The sequence below is a fragment of the Zootoca vivipara genome, chromosome 13 (assembly GCF_963506605.1).
Source record: "Zootoca vivipara chromosome 13, rZooViv1.1, whole genome shotgun sequence".
In the NCBI taxonomy this organism is placed as follows: domain Eukaryota; kingdom Metazoa; phylum Chordata; class Lepidosauria; order Squamata; family Lacertidae; genus Zootoca; species Zootoca vivipara.
In genome coordinates this window covers 4994077-5016134 of record NC_083288.1, presented here as the reverse complement: position 1 = coordinate 5016134, position 22058 = coordinate 4994077, and the positions used below count along the sequence as shown (strand labels likewise).

The 22058-nt window shown below is 40.5% G+C and overlaps 1 protein-coding gene across 1 annotated transcript in view; it reads right to left on the bottom strand.

The window, feature by feature from the left end:
- Positions 1 to 969: 969 nt before the first annotated feature.
- Positions 970 to 22058, bottom strand: part of TMEM245 (transmembrane protein 245) — a 55916-nt gene continuing 34827 nt past the window's right edge. Inside the window, exons 9-17 of the mRNA XM_060282193.1 lie at positions 20984 to 21074; positions 18868 to 18966; positions 18212 to 18343; positions 17482 to 17604; positions 14537 to 14682; positions 7177 to 7277; positions 4903 to 5077; positions 4181 to 4375; positions 970 to 3163 (exon numbers count right to left, since the gene is read on the bottom strand). Coding sequence (XP_060138176.1) covers positions 3118 to 3163; positions 4181 to 4375; positions 4903 to 5077; positions 7177 to 7277; positions 14537 to 14682; positions 17482 to 17604; positions 18212 to 18343; positions 18868 to 18966; positions 20984 to 21074 — 1108 coding nt within the window. The 3' untranslated portion in view covers positions 970 to 3117. The remainder of the gene's footprint in view (positions 3164 to 4180; positions 4376 to 4902; positions 5078 to 7176; positions 7278 to 14536; positions 14683 to 17481; positions 17605 to 18211; positions 18344 to 18867; positions 18967 to 20983; positions 21075 to 22058) is intronic.

Genomic DNA, 22058 nt, shown 5'->3' with positions numbered 1-22058 from the left:
ACATCCAATGCAGCTTCCAATTGAGTGCAGGAAGCTCCTGCAGCCAATCGGAAGCCAGGCCTTGGTTTTCAAACATTTTCGGAAGTCGAATGGACTTCCAGAACAGATTCTGTTCGAGAACCAAGGTACAACTGTATTAGGAAAATAGCGAAGTGGCTAGGAAGTGGTTTACTGGATTTGAAATCCAATTCTTGTCCCTTTTAGTATTGCTTTGATTAAAAGCTACCTGTGAAAAATATTCTGGCAAACTGAAAATAAACATAGTTCTTAAAAATTACGAAGTCTTTTAATACGAGCTCACCATTAAAAACCCAATACAAATGTGGCCAAATATTTCTTACAGGCAGGCTGAAGCAATTGGGCAGATTTTGCTCATGAATCTGCCGTGCCTCAGGCAAGACAACCAACTGGAGGCAGAGTATACTCTAAGGCAATTCACGCTCTAAGAGTGGCATGGAAGCTGCTTCTGAATGGCGGGTGCCAATGCCACTTCAATAATATCGAAGTTGGATGCATTGCTCTCATGAGGCACACAAACTGCTCCTGCGCCAGGCTAGTAACCCATAGACTCCTCCTTTACATAGATATTAACATAATGGATCATAGCTGAGTGTGGAACCAATCTTGCATATGAATAAACAACTTTGAAGAAAACAAAGTGCACACCTTATTTTTAAATAATGTTATGTGTGGGTCAGAGCAGAGACCACTGTAGAGGAGACGTTTCCTCCTGCATGAAAGGGAAATGTCTCTTCTAATATGGTACCTGCTACTTCAGGTTTTCATAAGTAACCTATTTAAGGACAACCGTACTCCAAACAGACCCAGAAACTGAAATATACATTTCCACTGCCATTTGTTCACAGTAATGGCATTTCCATTCACCTTTCATTAATGCCAATGTTAAATCGGACACAGATATTGTCAACTGTTCCTTTTCACCAATGGAAGGAAATAGAACTCTTGAGCCACAATGCTATAGTCTTCATTTATTTCAACGTATGCAAGAGCTAACGACCTCAGAACCTTCTAGTTTGAAGGATTGAACTTGCCGAGTCAAGAAATAAATACTAACTCCAGTGTTCAAAATAAACTTTACAAAAGTAGCCTCTAAACAGGCACGTGGTAGTTTGTACCTACAACTTGTGAAATACGGACATTAAACTATGCATTTCTTCCAGTGACTGGATTCATTTCCCAAACACATCAAGGCATTTATGCACAATTTCATTTTAGCTTCTCCACATACAAGTTTCAATCCAGTCCACAAGGAGTGCAGTGTAGAGGCACAGCTACAGGAGGGCCAGAGTCCTGCTTCCTCCTTCCACTGTCTGCAGGCATAATATATACGAGCACATCAACAGATACCACACAAGGTCATTGTGGTGAATGGGAGGGCCTGTGTCGTGTCTCCCGAAGTCCCAGCTAGATAGCCATATCCACTCAGTTAGAGAACGAGAACTCAGTACATTCCTGGATTAAGCAGGTGTGTTTAGGCCTCAGGTCCTCTGCAGGTGCCAAGTTTCATGATGCATCTGCACCCATCTGTGTGTGTTGCGGTTGGGGAGCGAGAGAACAGGGCTTCATTATACCTTGTGGGGTTTCTTCTGCATGCAGGCACTGAACTGCACTTGACTGAATTTAACTCATAACGTAACAGATTTTTTTAATAACACCTTCAAATGAAAACCAACCAACCAGCCAACCACTGGTCCTAATATAGTTCATAAGGTGCACACTGCCATAACAAGGTTTTTTTATAACCACTAATGTGAATAGGATCAAACCCTTTAGTTACTAGATAGTATGATGATGACAAATTTCATGTACTGGAAGCTATATGGATGTGAAATGCATGCGGTAGGTGCACTAGTTTAGGGACCCAAGACTAAACGTGGAAGCAGACACTTTGATATTATGGTTTTACCTTGTTTTAAGTATAACCATTAAAAGTGCTTTGTCTTAATCCATTCATTAAACAAGTATTTTTGAGTGTCTTTAGCTTGTCACCTCTTAACCACCAAATCACAATTATTTTCTTTGGTGCTAACAAATCACTATTTCAAGTCAAAAACCTTTAGCCAGCATGGAACATTCCTGTCCTATACGCTTAAGCTCATGGACATTTTTTTAATAAAAAACCCCTCTATGCTGACAGTCACATTCCTCAGAAACATACCCAGAGAATCTATAGAACAGATTTCTCTTTCCACCCTGATTCATTACTCTGTTAATACCGTTAAAAATACAATGTAAAGAACAACCTATTCTCATCACTAGTAAGAGCTAGATATATTAATCCAGTGCTACATTTCCTAGAAAATACCAAAGCACCTTCATACATTTGCACAAATTATTTTGAGTACATTGTCTGTTTTTACTTTAGTGCACCGATTATGCTTCATCAGTAGATAAATTTGCTTTAACTGAGATTAGATGAATTTTTTAGTTGCAAAGCTGTTTAAACAACCACCTTCCCCAAGCCATACTACAAAGAATTCTGTAAGTCTTTTATATAGCCACAAGTGAGATTGCAACCTGACAAGACTAATATTGCTGTCTTATTGTCTAAATATTGTTGATTAAAAGGTGACTATGAAGTTGCAATAAGGCATCCTTCGCAAAGCAGCACAAAATTATACTTAACTTTTAGCAGATGCTAGACTTTAATGGTTTAATAGCTATACCTCCTTGAGACAAGAATATTCTAAGAGCAAAAGCTGTGGGAACTGAATACCTAGAATCTAATTATGCAAGGAAGCAAAAAATATATATTAATATCAAATTTGAATTTACAACAGGCTCCGACCAAGAATCAAGTCAACAAAACTTGATGCAAGGTATGGTTTTTTAAGAGGAATTATTTGGCAAACTAGGCACCCAAACCCCAGGTCTGTGTAGTAAGCAAACAACAGGCAGCAGGCACCTCCACTTACAAAGGAAATGTACGTGACCTAAGGCAACGTGTGTCAACAGGTATGCTCAACAGGGAATGCTGCACCAGTGGAAGCTGTCAGGAGGCACAGCTGGACAAGGGGTCAAAGGCCACGACTCTCCTGAGCTCAATGCTCACATAAGAGGAGTTCTTCCTAAAGAAGAGATAAAATACTCCATGTGTCATTCCGTGGCAGTTTTCTGTTCCTCAGGATTTTCTCTAGAAGACCTATAAAGGGAAAAGGTCACTTTGCTGGTATCAAAACTTTCAGTAAAAATAAAGGATAAAATATTTATGAATGTTTGGAACAACCAGTAGTTTTTTCAGCTTCCACAAAATGATACAAATAAATGGAGAGTATTTGGTGTGTGTGTGAAGAGTTATCCAAAATTTGAAATGACCAGAGGTCCTCCTTGTGACCACTGAATCTCAAATTTAAACTACAATGCAGGATTCCTGAATTTATTATACTTGAAATGAACTTGTGAAAAAGACCCAACATTTAGTGTTAAATACAGCTGCAATTAAAGGAATAGCCTGAAATAAATATAATCAATTATAAGATAATGAACACCCATTTATCTACTGTCTTGCTAAAGATTACTTCTGCATATGCTATTAAGTCTGTCAACTTATGCATGAGTACAAAAATAATTTCTTAAAAATTGTTACACTATTTATTTATTGTAATTGATACCCATTTCTGGCATTTCATTTGTACAACAACCAACTGCTTGTGCAAACAGGGTTTCCTCCCCTCCCCCTCCCCTGTCATCTGCACAGGAAATTTGGGGGGGGGGCACTGGAACAGCTGTGGGGGCCAAGGGAAAAGAGAGGAAAGCCAAGTCCTGTCATCACCTCTGATAGCTCAATGTTGGATCTTGACCTGCATCTACACCTGGGCTCTATTTATATCCTCACAACAATCTGCAAGATAGGATAGGCTGAGAGAGAAGGAGGTGGAGGAGCTGCTGCCATCTGAAGATCCCCCTTCCTCTGCCTCCCCCCTCTTCCCTGTTTGCTCTTTCTTACTTACCAAATTCAGGGATCAAATAGCTAAATTTAATTACCAGAGACTTTTCTTTTGGATCTGATTGTGCCCCCTGGTGTTTTGGATTTTTAGATATTTCAAATATTTGTTATTTCTGCCCTTTGGTTGTTACAAGATAAAGGGAGTAAACTACAGATCAAAAAGTCCTTACTAAGAGACAATGATATGTGACAACTACTGTAGCAGCTGCTTACCGGTATATCTGCAAAGGCCAAGGCATCTGTGATGGCGTGGGCAATGTACTTGTGGGGCTCACAAGCATCGCACTGTAGATATTGGAAGCAACCACAAGTGTGCAGAGAAGTATGGGTCCTATGATGGCTCCTTCCACTCCTAGGTAATATGCTCCCCCAGCTACTGCAAGGCCCGTCAAGTAGGGGTGGCCGCCTCTGGAATCACAACATGCCCAGTCAAATTACAATCATATTCTAATTCTAACCCCTTCCCACCAAAAGTTTAGGGAATAAAATTTAGCATTCATTTCCAAGCATACATTACAGTATAAAAAACACAAGATACATAAAATAAGAACAAAAGCAAGCCGATAACCCTCCTCCCACAACACATTTTAAAAGGGCACTGGGTGTCAATCAGCCTGGTTGAAGAGGATCATTTTTGCCTGGTGCCTAAAGGTTGATAATGAAAGTGCCAGGTGAGCCTCCCTGGGAGGAGCATTCCACAAACAGAGAGCCACTGCAGAAAAGGCCCTGTTCTCGTGTTGCCACCCTCTGAACCTCTCATGGAGGAGGCATGTGAAGAAGGGCCTCAGAGGATGATCTCAGGGTCTGGGTAGGTTCATATGGGGAGAGGTGGTCCTTGAGGTATTGTGGTCCTCAGCAGTTTGATATGGGTTTTAAGGTATTGTTACAGGATAATTTTTTCCATGATAGTGAAGAAGCTATTTTGAAATATTTACCCGGATATATCTGAATAGATTGCTGTGTCTACAAAATATGTTGGCAGCAGATGGCAAACCAAGAGAAGCACAGCTTTGCATCCTTCTCCTTGTACAAGCCAGAGGTCTAGAACGGCAGGTATGGCTGCCCAGTATGTTCCTAGAAATGGAACAACTCCAAGAAGTGCAGCCAGCGCTAAGGATAGAGAAGGTCTGGAGTTAGAAATGACAATTAAAAAAAAAACACAATTATGTCAATGGAAATAGTTTCGAAAAATATTGCATCTCTTCATAGCACACAGTTGCATTAACATTCACAGGACTATTTAGATGCAGTGTAACTGATCAAGTCAAGAGTGCATAATTTGTTTTGGATTCAAAGTTCCTGGTCGCGCCTTAAGCTGTGGACTTACAATGTCGTTATTCATTTTAAAAGTTATATCCTGCCATTCAGGTGGAAAAAGATGATTCATCATACTGAAGCGAAAGATGGCTAATCTTCCTCCTTTAAGGACCAATGTGTACATGATTCATTGCTCTGAGCATCAATACAACACATGGGCGTAGGCAGGGGGGCAGGAGGGGGCAGCTGCCCCCCCTAGAAGCAAAAAATTAATGTATTTTACAGACCATAACCAGCACTTTTCCCCTCCAAAAACTGAAGTGGAAAGGGCTTTGCTTTAGCAAGAGCAGCTAAGTCTCCGCTTGCTGGGGGGGGGGGGACACACAGCTGTAACAAAAACACATCAAATAAATAAAGCAAAGTGGCTACCAGTAGTTAAGCAGTTAAGACAATGGAGCAGATATCCCCAGGCAAGTTTCGATAGCTGACCAATTCACCCTATTGTTCTTGAGTGGGAGTTGTTAATGAGCATTCAGGAATCACATTAAGAGTTCTATTGATGATTTAATGAGGGTGCAGAGGATTCAATTTGACTAAGGTGGCTCTGCAAGGCTAAAAGGAAGTGAATAAGAAAGGGGGGGCTGTAGCTTTGACAGACACAGTGATGTTTATAAAAAGCACAGGTGTTCCAGCCTGCCCCTCCTCCTGCATCTGTATACTGTAAATCAGGGGTGGCCACCTCCCAAGAGACTCTGATCTACTCACAGAGTTAAAAACTGGGAGTGATCTACCCCCTTTTGGGGGGTTCAGGTCAAAGCTGTTGAGTTTTTTTAAGGAAGGGAAGCCCTGTTTTTTGGGGTTTAGGTCAAACTTGTTGAGCTTCTTTTAGGAGGGAGGGAGGCCCATTTTTGTTTAGGGCTTCAGGTCATAGTTCAACTTTTTTTAGGGAGGAGGAAAATTTTGGGTGAGCTTTTTTTAGGGGTGCCAGTGACCTACCAGTGATCTACCACAGACATCCAGTGATCTACTGGTAGATCACAATCTACCTGTTGGACGTGCCTGCTGTAAATCAAGCAGGGAGAAAGCTGCTTACAAGACTCCTCTTGCTGCAGAGTTCCAGCATCACAGCGTCACCCAGAGGCACCCAAAAATATGAGTTATCCCTCTCTCTATTTCTTTCTTCCTTCCTTCCCTTCCTCTTCCATCCTTAATAAAATACTGGGGGGGGGGGCAGATAAGCCCCACATAGAAAGCCCATCAACATGGGGGGGGTGACTCTTTCAAATACGGTATTTACCAGTAATTGGGGAGGGGAGGGGAGAGGCACCTAGGCCTCTAGGAGTTGGCTGCTATGCCTAGGAGTAGGACAATTCAAGAAAGCAGAATGATGCATATGCTATGGTAATATATCAATAGAATCATAGAATTGTAGTCGGAAGGGACCACAAGGGTCATCTAGTCCAACTCCCTGCAATTCAGGAATTTTTTCCTAAGGTGGGGCTTGAACCCACGACATGGTTGAAATATTATGCTGATATGCAGCAACGCCTTGGAGCCGTCGTGGCTGTGGCCGTGCCTTGCCTCGCCCTCGCTGCCACCCCCTCTCGCCTGCCCGACCCTCCCATCCTCTCCAGCCAAGCAGGGTAGCTGCCAACGCTACCAGCCCCAGAAGCACAAAGTGGCCGCTGCCGCCGCCACAATGTCATTGGGCCCACTGGCCCTGTAGCCCCGCCCACATTCCCACTTCATGGCCCCTCCCCTCCCGTGCCTTGGCCCCGCCCCTGAACGACCATGGCTTGCCCCCCCCCCTAGTTTTGATCCTGGCTACGCCCCTGATACAACATCTATTGCTAAAAATTGGTTATGGTTTTGAGGCAACTACCAGAAGTGGATACAGTCCTTTTCACTATTACACACAAAAATTAACTCAACCTTGTTTTTCTCTCTCTCACCTGATGGTATGAAGACAATGTTAATTCCAAATACAGTATGAGTCAGCCAGGTGTACAGTCCATAGAACCCAGCCATTTTGAGGGATGCATCAAACACACCTCTAGAAGGATGAGATAATTCCATATAAAATCTATTAGTTGAGCAGCAAATATGTGTTTAAAAATTGCTAAAACAAACCTTAAAGATCAAAGCTATTTGCTACACAAATGGCACATTAAATGAAGTTTCAGGAAGAAGTGTGCATGCACACGAAAGCTCATACAAATGACAAACTTAGTTCATCTCTAAGGTGCTACTGGAAGGAATTTTTTTTTATGTTGTTTCAACTTCCTGCCACAGTTCAGGATAGCTTGCTGTTTCCCATTCATTATCTATTCATTTTGTATTTATGCTTTTATTATTATTTTCATATTATTTCCACAATATTTATTTCATTTTTAAACAAACTTTAAAAAGCAGCTTACCCTGAAATAACAACAAAGCATACTTAAAAAATTAAATGTAGCAGCTCTTCATTGAGACCTTCCCTCCCCAGCGCTAAGAATACAGTCTTTGACCTTTCTGAATACCCAACTTTCTACATAAATATTCTTACAGTCCTAGAAACTGTGAATGTAAGCACTTCATAACCAGATGTTTGACATTCTTCTGATATAGCGAGTAGTCTTTCAATGTAACAAGAGAGCTAAACACTGTAGATTTTTAAAGATATTACCATAATGACTGAAGATTTGACTTGTGTAAGTGTGCCCAACATCTATGGTTGAGGGGGAAAGTGATCTAGGCTTCCTAGTTTGCAGCTCTATTGCAAAAGGAATCTTAATCCAAATACTGGATAAAACATCTGTGACGGAATCCTCCGGAAAAAAACCCTCCTGACCCCTATATTCCTTTGCTAAAGTTACATTTTAGTACCTACACCTTTCCTCCCAAGCACTCCTGTCCAGAATGAAATGTGTCTGCCTCAAATATGCAACTTCAAGACATCACATCAGCATTCACAAAATTTTCAAATGCAATTAAAACATAACCACCACCCCCAAGCCTAGATAGCATTGCTCTACATTTCTGCAAAGGATGCAGCCATGGTGAGTTAAAAAAACATATCTGGAGCTACTCAAGAAATGTGCTATTTGTGCACATAGAAATGCAAACATATAAAAATTGTTAATTAGCTGGGTAGGAATTTGGAAGGTATTGCTGAACTGTAACAAAGAAAACCCTGACAAAGCCAAAGTACTTAAAGTAAAATATTAAGTATGTCCAGTCCATTGAACTGGAAAGTTCGCTAACACTATGATTAAAATGTTCCAGTGTGTAAGGTACTTAAAACACAATATTTCTCCGTATTATTATGATGCATCCTTTTAAAAAGAGACCATAATCTTTAACCTGGCCTGAGAATTGGATGGAAGACACCAGCTACCCTTTGGAATTAGTGTTATATCTGAAATTACAGAAAGTATTTCATGATACAAAGCAATTTGAAAACTTTCCTTTGGGCCTTTTATGCAAGAAAAAGAAAAAGTAGGATACCAGTTAACTGGAGCTGCAAAATCCTCCATGGGCTAAAAGTTTTACAGTTTCAGCAAAATGTTGAAGTAGCATTGTTTGGACAGTATGGATGTTTATAAGCAAATTTTATTACTACAGGCTATGTACTCGAAGCCACAGAGATGTTGAGTTCAGAAAAGGAACCTTGCTGATACAAGAATTTTCACATGTCTCAAAGAAATAAAGCAAAGCATTTATCACTCCACAGTATAGTGTAACATTAACAACTGCTTGGATGTAAATTGGATGCAATTTACTAAAGGTAGAATTGCGTTCACATGTGGAGCTCTCTCATTTAGGCACAGCAAAACTTCAACAGCAGCCATCTCAATTATGGCCTATTTCTCAATGAGGTGGTAAAACTGTGTCTGGTCCGTGCCTCTGCAGATTGCTAGTGGAAGCTCACAAGACTGAATGCTCCTCCATGCATATTCTTTGCACAAAGAAAACTAGCATTTCAGGGAGATGGCTAGACGAGGACTCATTTCCCTTGCAAGTTAATTTCTATGTGCATAGAAAGGGTGCCTTGAAGAGCATTCCAATCATGTGAGCCACCAGCTGCAGTCTGAAGTGGTGCAGCCCAGAAACAGGTTTATCAATGAGTTTGTGTTCAGCATCTTTAGTGGTGCTGTTTGAAAAGCTACATTTGATAATATTGTTTCCAGAAAGGTATCATAAAAGATTTAGGTTTAAAATCAGCGAACATCTAAAAGTGAAGAAATTATTAATGCTAGGAAAAATCATATACTCCAATGATTTCAGAAAGCTAGCGGGGGGCGGGTGAGGGACACCACAAAAATAGTCCCAAAGCATATATTCTGAACCATCACTTCATCAATACTTGGTTTAACGTGCAAGACAGAGTATAACCTGGGGCAATGCAAGAATGCTGTAAGTCCCACTCTTAATTGTACAATTCTCTTGGAACTGAAAGACCATCAAATTGCACGCAGATTACCAACGTCATTTAACCCATCCAATTAAATGATGCTGAGATTGTAGCCAAGCATTCACACTGGTTTTCCTTAGCATATTACATGTTTTAAACTTTAATATGCTTGAAGACGAATTGTTTTCTCTGGAGATTGTATCACCATATCATTTCCATCATCATGCTCATTCACTGACTGCAGTGGCCTGATGCAATTATGACAAGTAATCATAATTGATTTCAGTAACCAAGATTAGGTTAAGTTTGCATCAAATTACCTTTAGCATTATGGGCAATTTTGTCTTAGGAAAAATGAGAGTGGTTTAGCAAAGAGACTTTTGGAAACTTTTTTTAAAAAAGTGACCACTCTGCCCATTGAGCATAATTGTTTGTGGTTCTTACAGTGGATAAAGAAAATGAAGCAAGCAATAAAACTTTCTTGGAAAGAAAGCCCACATGTAAACCTGATCACTGGCTAACATGTTTCAAGCAAAAATACTGATATGGGTATAGGCTCTTCCAGAACGAATTCATCCCCGTAAAGAAACATACCCTGCAGTAACTTTAAGCCACAGCCATACGCGTGTGCATGCACTCATGTGAAAATATCGCACACACTAAATTGCACTGAGGCCGTGACAACGTGCAACTTAGTAATGTGCAATATCCCCACCAGAGCAAGCAGAATGGGAGCTTCGGGGAAGAAGGGTCTGGTGCATTCAGGAAGAGAAGAGCATGCCACTTAGTGGGAGGACAAGGATTCAGGCAAAAGGTGTGCATGCAACTCAGAGATACATAAGTTCAATGATCTCTGCTTCGGTTGCACAGAACATAAGACAGGTTAGGTACTGCCCTGTTAGTTTTAAGAATAATGCTATCAAGGCGGCTCCATTTTCACTGAATGGTAAGGTAGTAATGAAAACGAGTGATTGACATCTGAACCATCCACAGCTAACGGTTTTAACTTTAAAGTCTTAAGCTATAATCAATAACCAGCCTATTGCTCAGGCAATTCATTCTAAACTCTCAAAATACTACACTATCAGTTTATTGCAGTAAACTTTTATAAAAGTGAGAGAAATACTATTAAAGGCAAATACACCTGGATACAAATTTGGCTGCTTTCGAGTCCCCCAACTCAAGGCATTGCTTTCATTTCCTTTACTGGTAAGGATTCCTTGAACATGTTCTTATTTACACAACAGATGCATCCAACCTGTCTTCTGGTGTCAAGTATGCAATATTCTCATATCCCAATAATTCACAGAGTAAATGAACTTTTCTGTGACAAGGGAGGGCAATCTTTTCATTTGCTGAAGGCCATGCAGAGTCTCTGGTGTAGACATGCCCACCATATAGTCATGCACACCTCCCACTTCATATTAGCATGCATGGAAAGTATTTCCTCTATGAGACCCAGATAGTCATATGACTGAAACCGTGGGAATTTGGACCCTGCTCTCCACCATGTGACCCGGAAATGCACCATTAAAAAAATATATAGTTGTCCAAAGATAAACAAACACATGTAACTTCACAGTGACTTCAGGTCTTTTTCTAACACACATGGAAGCTTCCAATTCACTTGGGCTTCAAATACAACAAATAGTGTACATGGGGTAGGAATAACCCTATAGGTTTCCTTGAATTAAAGAACTTTTTAATGAGGGTGAAAGAGGAGAGCGCAAAATATGGTCTGAAGCTCAACATCAAAAAAACCAAGATCATGGCCACTGGTCCCATCACCTCCTGGCAAATAGAAGGGGAAGAAATGGAGGCAGTGAGAGATTTTACTTTCTTGGGCTCCTTGATCACTGCAGATGGTGACAGCAGTCACGAAATTAAAAGACGCCTGCTTCTTGGGAGAAAAGCCATGACAAACCTAGACAGCATCTTAAAAAGCAGAGACATCACCTTGCCTACAAAGGTCCGTATAGTTAAAGCTATGGTTTTCCCAGTAGTGATGTATGGAAGTGAGAGCTGGACCATAAAGAAGGCTGATCGCCGAAGAATTGATGCTTTTGAATTATGGTGCTGGAGGAGACTCTTGAGAGTCCCATGGACTGCAAGAATATCAAACCTATCCATTCTTAAGGAAATCAGCCCTGAGTGCTCACTGGAAGGACAGATCGTGAAGCTGAGGCTCCAATACTTTGGCCACCTCATGAGAAGAGAAGAATCCTTGGAAAAGACCCTGGTGTTGGGAAAGATGGAGGGCACTAGGAGAAGGGGACGACAGAGGACGAGATGGTTGGACAGTGTTCTCGAAGCTACGAACATGAGTTTGATCAAACTGCGGGAGGCAGTGGAAGACAGGAGTGCCTGGCGTGCTATGGTTCATGGGGTCACGAAGAGTCGGACACGACTAAACGACTAAACAACAACAGGGAAGTGGCTAAAAGTGCAACACGCATGGGGGACTCAAAACTCAGCTTCTAGAATGGTGTCCAAGAAATACATATTCAATGATTTGCAACTCCTGTACTTAATTTTTTCACTGCAGCCTGTGTTTTTAAAATAAGCCTATTAATTCCCCAAAGCCAGCAAAAGTTGACTCCTGGAAAAATGTAAATTGCAACAAACCATTGTTTCTGCAAAAGCAGATGTGAAAGCATTAAGTTGCCTTTTACAGAAGCAGATTCTTACATTTAGTCAGTACTGTCTAATCTGCAAGTGTTCCCCCCCCCCAGCATAGCAATGTGAGATTCATAACTTGGGAGATGCCTGCAAACAAACTCCTTTCAGATGAGGTGAAAGTCATAATGGAAATACTTTGTAATGAATATGGTCTAGAGACTGATAACCATTAAACTATTCATTATACATAAAATAATAAGCAAACAGTGTTAAAAAATTAACTGTAGCTATAACCATACCCTACGACTAACTGTGATCACCGGTACCAAAAAATTTGATCACTTGTTTCTGCAAAATTGTTTAGCCTTAACATATATACTCCCTGTCTCCCTCCTTTCAAATTGTTCACAACTTCTTCTTCTCTACATCAGAAAATGGCATGCCCAGCAAGATATATGAATTGAGATACATTCCAGTCACATAGGCTGCATCTTTCAAAGCAGAAACTTTGCATACCTAGATAGCGCTTTAAAAACTAAAAATACGATCAAGATACGATCAAGAATGAAAGATATAGAATAAAACCTCTAGGAGAAATGATTAAGTATTACTTTGGTCAGAAAGCCCCTGAACCCCAAGCTTCTGCTTGCAGGTAATCAACAGGGGTGACACGGGACTTTAATTGGCATGCTCCGGTGACGAAAAGGGAAGGAGGCAGCCAATCCACTGGAGAGGAGCTCAAACAGGAAAAAATGGGAAGCAAAAGGCAGCCAGTTTTAAAAGAGGGAGCCAATTAAGCACGCCTAAACGGGGAAATAGCAAAAGAAAAAAAGGTAAAGAGAATAAAACTTAGTTTAAAAGAAGTGCAGGAGCAAAAGCGAAGGGACTGCTTCATCAAAAGGACCCCTGACAGTTAAGTCCAGTCGCGAACGACTCTGGTGTTGCAGCGCTCATCTCGCATGACTGCAGGGGTCAGCAAACTTTTTTCAGCAGGCGGCCAGTCCACTGTCCCTCAGAGCTTGTGGGGGAACGGACTATATTTTGGAAAAAAAAATGAACAAATTCCTATGCCCCACAAATAACCCAGAGATGCATTTTAAATAAAAGGACACATTCTACTCATGTAGAAACACCAGGCAGGCCCCACAAATAACTCAGAGATGCATTTTAAATAAAAGGACACATTCCTTTTATTCCTATGCCCCACAAATAACCCAGAGGTGCATTTTAAACAAAAGGACACATGGAAATCAACAGAAGTTCCAACAATCGATGAATGGAGAACGAAATTAATAGAATATATGGAACTGGCAAAATTGACCGCAAGGATAAGAGACCAAAAAGATCAAAGGATAAGAGACCAAAAAGATCAAAAAGTATTGCAAAAATTTGAAAACTCTTACAGGTCTTGCATAATGCCGGCAACCAGCAACATAAAAATCTCTGACCATAAGAATTATAAGGAGAGTAAAAGGTAATAGGGACAGGGGTAAATGTAGGAAAGCGAAATATAGAAAATGCAAAATAAAACCATTGTAGAGAAGGAAGGAAGTCACAGGCTCGGCGGAGTATCAGTATAGCTTGACAAATTGTAAAAATATAAGCTGTATATATGTGTTTTTCTATTTATTTTATTTTATTTTCTCTTTATGTTCGTTTTCTTTTTTTCTTTTGTTTGTTTCTACATTATTGCAAAATAAATAAACAAATATATATAAATATAAAAAGACACATTCTACTCTTGTAAAAACATGCTGATTCCCGGACTGTCTGCGGGATGGATTTAGAAGGCGACTGGGCCGCATCTGGCCCCTGAGCCTTAGTTTGGGGACCTTGCTTCTGCAGACAGTTTTTCCAGGTCATGTGGCCAGCATGACTAAGCCGCTTCTGGTGAAACCAGAGCAGCACATGGAAACGCCGTTTACCTTCCCGCCGGAGGGGTCCTATTTATCTACTTGCACTTTGACGTGCTTTCGAACTGCTAGTTTGGCAGGAGCTGGGACAGGGCAACGGGAGCTCACCCCGTCACAGGGTTTCGAACCGCTGACCTTCCGATCGGCAAACCCTAGGCTCAGTGGTTTAGACCACCCAAGTCCCACGCTGCAATGAAAGGCAGAAGCAAAAACTGATCAGGGGGATGTCCACATCCTGATAAGTTGTTTCTCCTGCCTTCATTAGCATGGGAGGATCCTGAGCCCAACCCAGTGACCTGGCAGTGCAGAAGGAAAATGAATTAACAGGAAATCATACCCCAAAACTATACTTATCATACAACTTGTAAGAAAGTAACAGTGCACCTTATGGCCTCTTCCACAGACTGGCCAACTATATTGGAGGAAGGGCCAGGCTGTGACAAAGGAGTCAAGTTGATCACCCACTTCACTGGCTTGTAGTATTCATCACTGGAACTTAAAAGGTAGAACAATGTGGTCAGGAAAATCACCTGCAAACAGACAAGAAATAAAGCAGCTGAGTGTTAACTAGGAACATAGTATGATGGGGGTGGGGAATAGTGCAATTCTGCTTTGCACCTCTTAATATAACTGAGAAGGGAATAAAACACTGTTTAACATACAGTGGAACATCTACTTTGTGCATGCACAAAATGGACGCTTCGACTTCCGAAGGTTTCGACTTCCGAAGAGCGCCGCGGAACAGATCGCCTTCGGAAGCCGAGGTACCACTGTATTTACTAATTGCCTACCAGATTTGCACCTTTCTATTTTTGCAAGCTCCAAATTTCTTTTTTAAAAAAGCAGTTTTGCTGCAGTTACCAAAGGATTTTAATATATTTAGATACATACATTAAAAATATGGTTTCATTTTCTCCATTTCCAATTCAAATTATAATCAGGAAATTATAATCAGGTGATTAAAAAAATCCTTAAGAATCCAACATTGCCATTTTGATTTTTCTAATTGTAGAAAAGAACCTAAAAAATTAGCTTCAAGCTCTTTTCAATAGCACTGAAGTTTGTATTTTGATTATCCAACCCAAAGGGCAGATATTCTTTCCATTCTTTACCAACTCAGCTTTTGCAACTAAGGGACCCAACACTGTTAGCAAACCTTTCTTCTCTAGCATTTTTTAAAAGAGAAAGCTGTGGTTGTTTTCCCATCATCCAGCAAAACCTACAATAGCCTCTTAGCGCAGGTCACTGCTTGTATGTTTAAAGGGGGGGTGGGTCACACATTCCCCAGCCAGAGTCCTTGACATAAGCCAGCTCAATATCCAATATCTAGGTGATCACAAGCCTTGGGGCTATGTTCCAGCCATTAAATTTCCCAGAAGCATCACAGCTGTCATAACACAAAACTTAAATGGAAAGAAATCACCTCTAACATGACTAGTTGTGCCACACAGCTGTGTATGTCAAATTTAGAATCAAAGGAAACGCAGAGAAAAATAGCCACACATGCTCTCTCCACTCTTGCCAAATAAAACTTTGCATTTAAAGCAACACATTTTGGAACACATTTTTTAAAGAATGGCCTGATTAGCTTTTCAGATACCTTTCAATTGAATAACTTTCTAATGAAATGCCTGAAGTAACTGATATTATAGTTTGAAGTCTTGTTTATTCTGTTATATTTTACTCCAATAAGACCCATTTATCCTAAATAGAACCCAAAAAGGCAGACATGTATGTAAAAAATTTTTTTGCAGGTAGCTCTTAGAAATATTACACAATCAATACATTTTTGGAAATTTTAAAAACCCTATTAATTTTTTAAAATCACTTTTTAAAATTTAAAATTTTGTAACTTAACTTTAAAATTTAAAGTAAACCCATCATGTGACATACAATATTAAAGTTAATGAAGTTCTTAGGAGATTGGTATTTTTAGTTTTGAAATATCTCAAATCTGGGCTGAGCTTTTAAGGTTTATGTGTAGTCCGGCAAAAAAATGTCATTTTCTTGAGATTTCAAACCCTCATAACTCAAAAACAGGATGAGATAAATTTTAGATTTAAAGTTAATTTTGATCATTCAGCAAGTGTACAAAATATTAAGAAAATCAGATCAATTGATATGGAATTACCCTCTTATGAACATAGGAAAAATAGAGTTTGCTATAACTTTTCTCCTCCCCGAAATATTACTGAATACAGGATACTTGTCAGTTTTCAGAGGCTGGTGCAAATAAAATATTGATAGTCTATTCCAGGCATCCCCAAACTCGGCCCTCCAGCTGTTTTGGGATTACAACTCCCATCATCCCTGACCACTGGTCCTGTTAGCTAGGGATGATAGTCCCAAAACAGCTGGAGGACCGAGTTTGGGGATGCCTGGTCTACTCATTTGCCAGACAATGGTTCAGATACTGAGGTGTTCTCCACTCTGTTCAGCAGTTAACAGAATAATTTTAATTGCAGATTATATGACCAAAGAGCTGAGCTAGGAAGGTACCAGAAATTACTGTCTAATGTCTAAACAATAGCCCTTGCTTCACACCAGGGGTGGCCCGACCAATTTTGCCACCTGAGGCAAAATGGGAATTGCAACCTCCTATCCACACCCCCAACTCCCCTCAAACTTCTGCCACTGCCATGCCCTGACTCTCTCCAAACTCGGCAGGAGTCAGGGCACTCCTTCATGCATTGCCGCTCAGTTTTCCCATGAAGCCAATTGGCAACATGGCATGCAGGAACGCTCCTAGCTCTCATGAAGTTTGGCAAGAGCCAGGGCACTCCTCAAAGCCTTGCTGCTCGATTTCTCTGCCCAGGTTTAGGAAAATGCGCAGCAATATCGCATGCTGGAACACCTCCCTCTCACCGCCAGTGGCAAAAGTGCCGCTGTTTGCCTACCTCTTGGGCTGGCTGGCTCTGCTTCATACAGACTAACACACTCTTGACAATATATACAGACTGGCCACTCTACAGGGCAGAAGCTATCTGGCAAAAATGTAGAATTCACAGGCAAAGAAAATTCTCTGTTTTCTCTACTTGGCACCATTGAAGCATAATAAACAGTGCAATACTCATTTAAGGGATGTGTATGCATTGCCTTAAGTGTCTCAGCAGAGAGAAAAGCATAAGCATCTAGTATTTAGTGAAAGTGTTAATGGCAAACCAAATTGTGGTCCTACAACCTCTTCAGGAGATTGTCTACACTGAGCAGCCCAAGATATAGCTGCTCCTCTCAATGAGTAGGCTCAAGAATAAGTGAACTGAAGAAAGTTACTGCCTGCAGTAAACCCTTTTTAAAACAACAACAACAACCAAAACCCCTGCACTTACCAGCGAAAGCACAAAATTGAGAAGAGCAGTGCCACTGTAAAAGAGAACAGTTACTAAAGTTGTAACTGTGGTGAAAAGGAGGCTCACATTGTGACTCATAACTATCCAGAGGGATTCCAGGATCTGGAAAAAAGCAGAATAAGATCCTGAAGTCACTAGCCTGGCAGAACTGTTTTGAAAAATACTGTGCTCTCAATACATAATGTGTCAGGGTCATATGGAGATTTTTGTTAGCATCAGTGCCGGCAGCAGTGGATCTTGTGACTGCAAAGCCCCACTATTTTCTTTGTTATAAATACAAATTGACTCAAACTATGTTGAAACACTACCATGAAAAATGTAAAACCACCTAGTCTAATAGGTGAAACATAACGTAAAACATAAACAAGCAGGGGGTTGTTTTTCCCCTCAATTGAATATTTTTTTCTGTGAATTAACACCATATATTTAGATATTTGAATCCATTTTGGAAAACGGGAACAGATATCTTCCATATACTTTGGCCTTCCAAATCCCTTTGGCAAGGGATTCTTGCCAAAAAAGTGCAGCTTTTTTTTTTTGCAAGAATCCCATTACATAATCAAAAATATAACTTTCCTGTCAGACTTTCCTGTCTCTAAACTTATTGGATACGTAAATAAAATAGATCTAGATCTGGACAAAGATCCAAAAACAACCTATCTGACATCAGTGAGGCAACTGATAGCAGTTTACTATTGAAGTCACGTACCGAAAGAAATGTCTCAATGTTCTCATGAATAAAGGAGGCAACATCTTGCCAATCAAGCATGTCACCTGGCCAGCTGTTTTGACGGTTTAAATGTTGCTTATGTCCTTTGTGTCTTCCTGAATGAGTTACATTCTGTAAAATAAGTGAGAAACATTTTAACTGGTGCTCACAAAATTTCTGTGAATTATTTAAGAAATGCATGAAGTTACAAGGGATACACACACACTATTAAAACTGTAACTCTCTGAGCCTGCGCAGATTCTCCCCATCCACCCGACAATTTTACCCAGAAGCAAAGGTGATGTATCAATACATAATTCAGGACCGGTTTGGGAGCCAGAGCGCAATGATGTCTTCACCTGGCGGTATATCATAGGTGGGGCTTGCCTGTGCCTGACTCCCTCCACCACCAGTGCTGGGGTGAAACTGCCTCAACGATGTTTGGCTGGTTGATTGTTACGGTATGTTGAAAAGCTGACATCGCCCAACCCTAGAAGCAAACCTTGAGCTCAGGCATTTCCTACCCTATTCCCTTCATGCAAGTACAAGAACCAGGAGATACTGAATTTATTTAATTGTGGGATTTGTCTTTTTATTTTGCCAATATCATTAATACCGTATTAATTTGCCCTGAGTCAATAGACTGGGATACTTACTTTCACAAACCATGAATGATATAGTCTGTCCCAGAGCTCCAGAACTTGTTTTTCAATCACAGCGGTATTGTTCACTTTGTCTCCTAATATTTTGTGGAGCTACAACATACAAGAGGGAGTTTATGTCAAAATAACTGAAAGGCAACATGGAAAAGTGAATACATCATCAGGAAATCTATGGTAATTTTGTTTACATTTGTAATTAATTTGCTAGCTAAAGAGAGTAATCTATCTTGAGGGGATTCCCTTCATCTACTCTCCTGCAAGCAATACAGTAGTACCACAGGTTAAAAACTTAATTCGTTCTGGAGGTCTGTTCTTAACCTGAAACTGTTCTTAACCTGAGGTACCACTTTAGCTAATGAGGCCTCCCGCTGCCACTGCACCGCCGACACGCGATTTCTGTTCTCATCCTGAAGCAAAGTTCTTAACCCGAGGTACTATTTCTGGGTTAGAGGAGTCTATAACCTGAAGCGTCTGTAACCCGAAGCGTCTGTAACCTGAGGTAGCCACTAGCTGTTCAGCTAAGCTGTTTTCTCCCCTTTCTGGAGAGTAATCTTTTGTTCCTTTAATCCATAAACACTACTAATATATTATTTGTTTGTTTCATAAAAATTATTTTGAAGCTAGTGTATGGCAGTCTAGCAGACCCTGCCCAGGGAAGCATTGTACATGTTGCTTCCTTGTAAGAGCAGATGACAACGTCTTGTAACAGTGAGTGGTCCTAACTGCTTTGAAAAGGGCATTTAGGAGACCACTCCTAAAAATGACCTTTCTGGACTACGAGGGCATTCTAACTATTGGCTGACCAATAGTTCCTTTCGGGGAAAGATGCTAGAACGAGTCATTGCCATGCAACTCCAGGACATTTTTTGTCAACATCTATTAAAGGTAAAGGGACCCCTGACCATTAGGTCCAGGGTTGGGGCGCTCATCTTGCATTATTGGCCGAGGGAGCCGGTGTACAGCTTCCAGGTTATGTGGCCAGCATGACTAAGCTGCTTCTGGCGAACCAGAGCAGCACATGGAAACGCCGTTTACCTTCCCACAGGAGCAGTACCTATTTATCTACTTGCACTTTGACAAGCTTTCAAACTGCTAGGTTGGCAGGAGCTGGGACCAAGCAATGTGAGCTCACCCCGTCGTGGGGATTCGAACCGCCAACCTTCTGATCGGCAAGCCCTAAGCTCTGTGGTTTAACCTACAGCGCCACCCGCTGTGGGTTAAACCTATTTTATCTACTTGCACACCTATTTATCTACTTGCACTTTGACAAGCTTTCAAACTGCTAGGTTGGCAGGAGCTGGGACCGAGCAATAGGAGCTCACCCCGTCGCGGGGATTCAAACCGCTGCCCTTCTGATTGGCAAACCCTAGGCTCTGTGGTTTAACCCACAGCGCCACCCACGTCCCTGTCAACATCTATTAGGGAAGTTTTAAATATTTGATGTTATATCATGTTTTTAATATTGTGTTAGGAGCCGCTCAGAGTGGCTTGACCTTCCCAATTTCCCTGGACTTCTCAGCAACTTATAATACCGTCAGTCATGGAATCTTTCTGGAACAGCTGCCTGGGCCAGGGATCGGGGAGATTGTGCTCCAGTGTTTCTACTATCTCAATGGCAATTTTTAAAAGGTGTACCCGGCCATTATTGTTTTGCCTCATGGTATGCCACAGAGCTTTATTTTGGTCCCTGTTCTGTTCAACACCTATGTGAAACCACAGAGTGGGGCCAAGTGTTCAAATCTTCAATGATTTTATAAATTAAGCACATTACAAACATCTGAAATCAGTGCCTCAAAGCTCGTAAATCCTTCAGGGTACTATATTTGAGCAGTAGTTTACTGATTTCTTAGATGAAGACATTGAAAAAAGGCATCTCTCCTAATTGTCTTCTAACTTGGTAATCCTTATAATCAAGTAGTAACTGTTCCCGTCTTTGTCCTTGGAATGATCCCATTTTCAAGTTCTTTAAACTGAGCAGAGATTTAAACTTTCTACTGTTAATCTAATTTCTTTACTGAACTGTATTTTCTTGATTTGATGGATAGTGGCATAATAAGTAGCTCTTCTATAGCATATACAGTAGTTGCAGAAAGACTGGTTTCATCCTTACCTTATGTGTTATCCATTCTCGGCCATACTGATAGACATTATTGGCAGCTGAATTCAAAGCCTTTTGAAAAACCTGAGCTTCAGGAAGCCAGCTGGTTTTAAAAAGTAAATTAAAAAAATATTCCTATTACAGATCAATTTGTTTGTGTCATTATAATAAATGGCTGAGATACAAAATACAGTACTGCTTAGCCATGCCTGGTGGGATTTTGAGCCCCCCCCCCCAAACAGCAGATCCCCGTGCCATTTAATTATTTGCTTTTAGAAGTCTACTCAGGATTTCAAGAGATATTTTAAACTTGGTGCATTGGGCTGTTGTTGAAGGAATATGAACCTGAAGTTCCCTGTGATTCTTTGGATCCAGACAAATGCACCCTTACATATACACAGTTTCTTTTTTTAAACCATAATCTTATTAACAATTTCCATTTTCTAACAATATGGCAGGCTTATATAGATCAAAGGCAAACAGCATGCTTCAATAGGAATCACTCTCATCATATAGTGGATATAGTTTTGGGGCTGATTCCTAGAAAGAAAATATTCATGTCTCTTGACACTGAACAAAGGCATTCTGCACAGGAGTACAGCCCTGGTAATATCAGTAGCATTAAGAATTCTTCCCCCCAAATATTTATAAATTTAATTGTTCTTAGTGAAAGAGGATTTAAACCATAGCAAGGGGATGTTAATCCAAAATTAAGTGTTCTGAAGAACATAAATCTGCAGTTATGTCAAATGATCAAATCACTTCCTCCTCAGCAAAGGATTCTAGACTGTAATTTGTTTTGAAAAACCCTGCCTCTACTTGTGTATATGATATATTTGCACCTGGGAGGTTTGATTAAGTTAAGTATCTTGTACTTTTGTTCATGTGGCATATAACAATTCAAGTCTTAATGATGAAAGTATAACCTAAATTAATGGCCAGATCTATTATTTTATCATTTGTTACCTCTTCTACAAAAGTGAATGCGGGTATACACTATATAAACTCCTAGTTCATCCAAGTTCTAATTCTGAAAGCCAGAGGGCCTACAGATAAAAAGTCAAATGAACCTTACTCATAACAATGT